Source organism: Zingiber officinale, chromosome 10B (genome assembly GCF_018446385.1).
Source record: "Zingiber officinale cultivar Zhangliang chromosome 10B, Zo_v1.1, whole genome shotgun sequence".
Lineage (NCBI taxonomy): Eukaryota > Viridiplantae > Streptophyta > Magnoliopsida > Zingiberales > Zingiberaceae > Zingiber > Zingiber officinale.
In genome coordinates, this window is record NC_056005.1 from 86,229,905 (window position 1) to 86,235,915 (window position 6,011).

Here is a 6,011-nt window from a genome sequence, read left to right on the forward strand (position 1 = left end):
TTCACTTTGAGCCTAAGCCCTCATGGTTTTGCTCTTGGGTTCTACCCAAAAGGCCTCATGCCAATGGAGATATCTTTTCTTTTATAAACCCATGATCTTTCCCATGTGTTTTCAATATGGGACCATGTTTGCAACCTTGCAACCCCAACAACCCCCCCCCCCCCCCAAACAAAAGACCATAGTCTTCCCTCGTCCGATCCTCGACCCACCAGGTCTTGCTGCCTCTCGGTCCACCCGACCTACTAGGACTTCTTGCCTGGTGTCTGGTCCTCTTGATCCGAACATAGGTGCCCCCACTTTCTTTGTTCGAAGTCAATATTGTACCCACATAGCTCAATCAGATCATAGCTCTTGTGTACAGTCGGCGGTTAAACCTTCTGGCGGTCCGGGCTCTGATACCAATTGATGGATCGAAAGCGCTAGAGGGGGGGATGAATAGCGCTCGTGGCTATTTCATTTTTCGAAATCGTAAAAGCTTGTTCAGAATTAACGCAGCGGAAAGTAAATAAAGTGGACACGAAGGATTTACTTCGTTCGGAGCCTGTGACGACTCCTACTCGAAGGCTCGCGATCCTTGATCGCTTTCGGTGGGCAACAACTATAATTCGTAAAAGCTATTATAAGTTAAGTACAATTTAAGCAGAAAAGAATATTGTACCGACAATAAAAAGACTAAAGCTGAAGCTCCGGGTTGTTGTTGCAGCACTTCTGAGTCGAGACGTTAGCAGCTTGTCGCACGGAGAATGCTTAGAAGATTGTCTGTTTAAAGTTGCACCTCAACCCTCCTTTTATATGAGGTTCCGGGTGCCAGGACCTTCCGGCGCAGGTGACGTGGCCAGCCAACGAGTTGCTCCGTCGCGAAGTCGCTGAGGATAAAAGTTGGTCCGGGCGGACCTCCTTTTCGAGCCGCTTCTCCTGCAAAACAAGGTTAATCCGAGCAATTGCATACCCTGCAAGACAATGTTAGAATCTGATAATTCATAAGTGAAAAGAGCTGACAGTCTTCGTCTGACTTCGGATTTCCAACCGGAAACCCTAGGTCGACCCGACGCCTACTGTTCCCTCTACGGGGAACGCATCCTCACCTACTCCACTCAGGAGATTTACCTAATGCCAATCCGGTCCTCCAGACCGACTGGACTTTTCGCCTAGGGTTACCCCCCTAGGACCTAGGGTTACCGCCCCCTAGGGTTTTTCTCCACCTAGGGTTACCGCCCCCTAGGACCTAAGGTTACCGCCCCTTAGGGTTTTCCTCCACCTAGGGTTACCGCACCCTAGGACCTAAGGTTACCACCCCTTAGGGTTTTTCACCTGCCTAACCGCAGCTAGGACTTTCCTGAAACACTCATTCAAACATGTTAGATCACACACTAACTTAACTTTGAATCCTTTGCCATTATCAAAACTAATGTTCGATCGTCGGATGCTTCCCGCACCAACAATCCTTAGTGGACTGGGATTGAATCAAGAGACATCTCTCGTTAGGGATCACATTACAGAACTCTAAATGGTTTCATTACATTTTTGCATCTATTGTTGATGTAGTTGATGTAATTGTGGAAGACGGCTTATTTTTAGATAAAAAGTGTAAAGCATCTTGTTTGCTAGAGGCAATGCAATATTTTGAGTTTATGATTACTCTTCATTTGATGTAATCATTATTGGGAATAACAAATGATTTGTCACAAATTTTGCAAACGAAAGATGATTGTTTGATATTTCTAAACAATGCATTCAATTGTAATAAAAGGTGATTACACTCACCCTAGGCACTCCTCACAGCCCATTTCTAGGTTATGTGAAGGGAACACAGAGTCATCTTATAACCGGCGGCTAAGTTGGCTAGGGGGTGGGAGAAATTTTTTCCCTGAGGGTGTGCATCCACAAGGAATTGATCCCTTGTCCTATTGTCACAAATCTGTCACCTTCTAGCCAACTCAACATCCCATGGGACAATGACACCTTCAATCAATAAGGGATGATGGAGTTCTTTGTTGGATGTGACATTCAATTTTTGTGGGAAACATTTTATTTATGTTCCCAATATAGATGATATATTTGTAGCTCGAGGAAGATCACGGCGCAGAACTAAAAGGATGATAATTTCCATCACTGCCATGTTGAATTATTCAATACCGTCATTGATATGCAATTATAAGAGCTAAATAGTCGATTTAATTAATGAGACCAACATTGAATTGTTGCTTTGTGGTGCATGCTTAAATCCATTTAATTCTTTTGCATCGTTCGACAATCAAAAGCTATTCATTAGCCAAATTATATCCAAGAGATTTTTCTGATATTAATCTTTTAGAACTCTCAAATCAGGTTTAGCATTTTATATGTTCAATTAGATATTAAGTTTTCAAATTTGAAGGGGTTGAGTGATATTACTCGATTGGTGGTGGAAAATAGAAAAGACAACATATCCATTGGTTTACAAGCTTTTAACATTGGCTTTGATTTTGCCGTTTGCAACTTCCATAGTAGATAGAGCATTTTCAGTTATGAAGATTGTGAAGAATCGACTTTGCAGTAGAATGTATGATCAATGGTTAAATGACTCTATGATGACATTTATTGAAAAAGATATATTTAGTAAATTATCAAATAATTATATCATGAATTATTATCAAAAAATGAGAGACTGTATAAGTCAATTGTAAATCACATTTGAAATTTCTGGGTCCACCACTAGACCAAACAAAACAATCAATTAAAACAAGTGAAAGGGAGGATTCATTCAACACAACAAGAATTTTTAATAGCATTAACTACTAACCTCTAACATTTTAAATATATGAGAGGTGTTTAAATTTGTTTAAACAACAATAAGTTTATATACTCCTTAAGCATGGGGAGGTTATGCTCCTCGTTGTAGTTGTACATCACCCTCACCATCCTAGCACTATTCAAACAAGCCGTGACAAAATCTTGAGAGAATGTTGAGGTCGATGAACTGAAGCATTCCTTGTTGAGCTCCTCCCACTCTTTTTCAATCATTTGCATCACTTTTTCCTTTGCAACTTCCAACGACCAATGTGGGTTCTCCTTCATCATGCAAATCAACAACGAGCCATCCCTCCCAATTTGTTTTTCGTCCTAATTATCATACACGATAAATTCATTATCCTCTTGCTAGTATAGAATCATAAAAATTTAAAAAAAAAAATCTACCTTTGCACTTCCCAAGTCATCCCAAAGTCGAAGAATTCTCGAAGGACAAGATATAAGACTCGGCAGATCTTCACAGAGATCATTCGTCGTGTGATGTCCTAATAGAAAATACATGTGCATTAAGGCTGCAGGAACACCACAAGTAATTGTGGCAATCTTCATGTAGTCATCCATTGTCGGGACTTGGTCTTTCGACAACAATTTTGCTTCCACTAAAAATGCATTACTTAATTGTATCCACTACAAAACAAAGTCAATTTTTAACCAAATTTCAGTGATAATAAAAACACTAAAACATATTTTACAAAAAGAACAACAATTCATACTGATTTCTTTAGATATTCGATTGGATTCCATCCATGTTCCTTGAGCACAATTTCGGCAATCTCATTGATAGTGCTATTTAATTCCTTGAAGCATACCCTCATGTAGTTGGGAAGTGAATCCATTGAAGAGTGATCCCATCTGCAATGGTCATAAAAGTCATTAACAATTAGCTGATCACTCTAAAAAAAAATTTGATCCTATGAGTTGGTGAAATAAACGTGACTAAATACCTTTCAATGGCCTGTACAAAGAGATGGAGATCGTCGATCGATCCTTCCACGTCAAAAATATCGTCAAGAAGATAAACAAATGCGATGATCTTCGAGAGAACAACCCTATAACTTGAAAATTTAGGGTTTGGTAGACATGTCATTGTCCAAGTGAACCACTTCAAGGATTGATCCCGAGCAAACCCTAGCTCTTGGCCCAATCCTGACTTCTTCCACCATCTATATACATATACAAATATAATCAATCAACAATAAATCAATCAAATAATAATTAGGATTTTAAAAAGAAACCAAATCAAGGTTGAACAACTTTTTCATCTACTAATTAGTTCAATTAACAAGTTTGAACATCACAAATAATTAAACCTAGCTTGGCTCATTTGTAGCCCTAATTAACAAAAATTAGCCAAAACTAAATTACTATACCTTGTGACTTCTTTTAGTTCCTTTTGATGCAGTGACTGGAGCATGGTGAAATCCATCTCCCCCAATTCTCGAACATGCAAATTGTGATAGAAGTTGTCACTATCAAGATATTTCCTGGCTTGGAATCTCTGCAAGGTCATATGAGATGGAGTCTCCAGCACATGTTCAATAGTTACTGCAAACTCTGGCCCCAAAGATGCCATGTAGGACCTGAGGTGATGGCTACTGAATTCATTGGCCCTGTAGAGTATTAATTCCCCACCAGTATTCAAATTCGACGCTTCAAATAGATTCATCAGCCCATCCATCTCCTTGCTGAGAGACGCCATGAACTCTCCTCTACCATCATGGAACCTGCGTAGCACATCTAAAGAGATAGAAGGAATTGGTTTAATATATTAAACCCATTTCATTTCATTTCATTTCATTTCATCATGCAATACAAAGTCGACAACTACAAGCATAAACCTCAGTTACCTGTAGAAATGGGGTATCGAGCTTGTCTCAGTAACCGAAACAAAAGGGCCACTTCCGCGATGCTACTGCCTTCGCCATTGGAGATGGGGAGTCGCTGGTCGTATAAAGAATGCATCTCGGCTTGAATCTCTTCTTCGAAATGGTAGTCGATGGCGAGCTTTTGAAGGGAGTCTATGAACAGCAAGGTCTCCTTGGCTCCTCTTGTCTGGTCATCAAACATCCTCCTCACTTGGCTCAACCGGTCGCTGTGTCTCAGGCACAAACTCTCCTGCATGCATGCATGCACAGAATTAAAGCAGCAGGCCATGAACCAACTAATTAATATGAGAATAGCTAAGAGTAGTGGCCACTCACTTGATCTTCAAAGATGTCGGACTTCATGATTCGTTGTTTCTGCAACTGATGAAGCCGCGGCGGCATGGCGATGTGAGTACTGCTGGGGTTATTGGTGGTGTTGGTGTGGAGAGAAGCCATAAACTTGGGGTAGAAGGAGGAGGAGCACTGCGCCAGCATCTTGCTCTGTCGGACTGGAATGGATTACTAATCGTATAAAATCTCTGTGTTTGATAAGCAGAGGCGGACCCTATTTATAGAGTGCAGTGGAACCCTGGCCAGTTTCTCGACGTGATTGTGCATCTGTACCAATGTAGCCGAGTTGATACATCATACATACTTATCTCATTTTACCTCGCTGTGGGACCGATGTTCCGGGCGAGCAAAATCATTTTGATGACTGGATTGGTCCAATTATAATGGTCAATTTGGTTGGATGATCCGGTCAAACTAATTGATCAATAATGTTGCGGCAATTTGATTGATTTAAACGAGTATGTTAATTTGAATACTTGAATTTGGATGAATCCGCGTGTGGCGGCTTTGGATCACGTGAAATCTGCATTTAAATTTCAGCAATTCATTAAATGGTTTATACTATTTTTGTATTTTTCAAAGTATGTATTTTTTTTTAAGTCAATTTTCTATTTTATCATTTTGACAAATTTAAGGATACGTTTAATTTGTATATTTTTCATTTTTATTTTTTGAAAAATGTACATTTTTGAAAAATGATGTTTGACTTATATTTTTCATGTCTATTTTCTAAAAAAATAGATAGCATTTTTTGAACAAATAGAGAATGACGAAAAGTCATTTTTTATTTTCTAGAAAACATGTGTTTTTCAAAAAATGAAATGAAACATGTATAAATCAAACGCACCCTAAGTTTTTATATCATTTTTTTATTCTTTATCATTTTTCTCTCTGTTCTCTTTCCTCTCTCCTCTCTTTTATGCATGGATCACTTGTCTTTTTCACAATTTATGTAGTCAATTATAAAATATGATCATCAGTCGATTTCATATTATTTCGAGGTCT

At 39.2% G+C, this 6,011-nt stretch overlaps 1 protein-coding gene across 1 annotated transcript; it reads right to left on the reverse strand.

Annotated features, from left to right (window-relative positions):
* Positions 1-2,811: 2,811 nt before the first annotated feature.
* Positions 2,812-5,189, reverse strand: LOC122029243 ((3S,6E)-nerolidol synthase 1-like). Its single transcript, XM_042588182.1, has 7 exons — positions 4,992-5,189; positions 4,638-4,905; positions 4,161-4,527; positions 3,735-3,953; positions 3,504-3,642; positions 3,178-3,417; positions 2,812-3,102 (listed from the first exon to the last, which is right to left on the reverse strand). The coding sequence occupies exons 1-7, from the start codon at positions 5,148-5,150 to the stop codon at positions 2,812-2,814; spliced, it is 1,683 nt and encodes a 560-aa protein (XP_042444116.1). The 5' UTR covers positions 5,151-5,189.
* Positions 5,190-6,011: the final 822 nt, after the last annotated feature.

Bases quoted from the DNA above. Each gene is read 5' to 3' on its own strand.
- LOC122029243 (XM_042588182.1), bottom strand. From the start codon at position 5,150: ATGCTGGCGCAGTGCTCCTCCTCCTTCTACCCCAAGTTTATGGCTTCT. The intron at 3,954-4,160 runs GTATAGTAATTT...ATATGTATATAG, and splicing joins GAACTAAAAGAAGTCACAAG to ATGGTGGAAGAAGTCAGGAT. The intron at 3,103-3,177 runs GTAGATTTTTTT...TATGATAATTAG, and splicing joins ATGACTTGGGAAGTGCAAAG to GACGAAAAACAAATTGGGAG.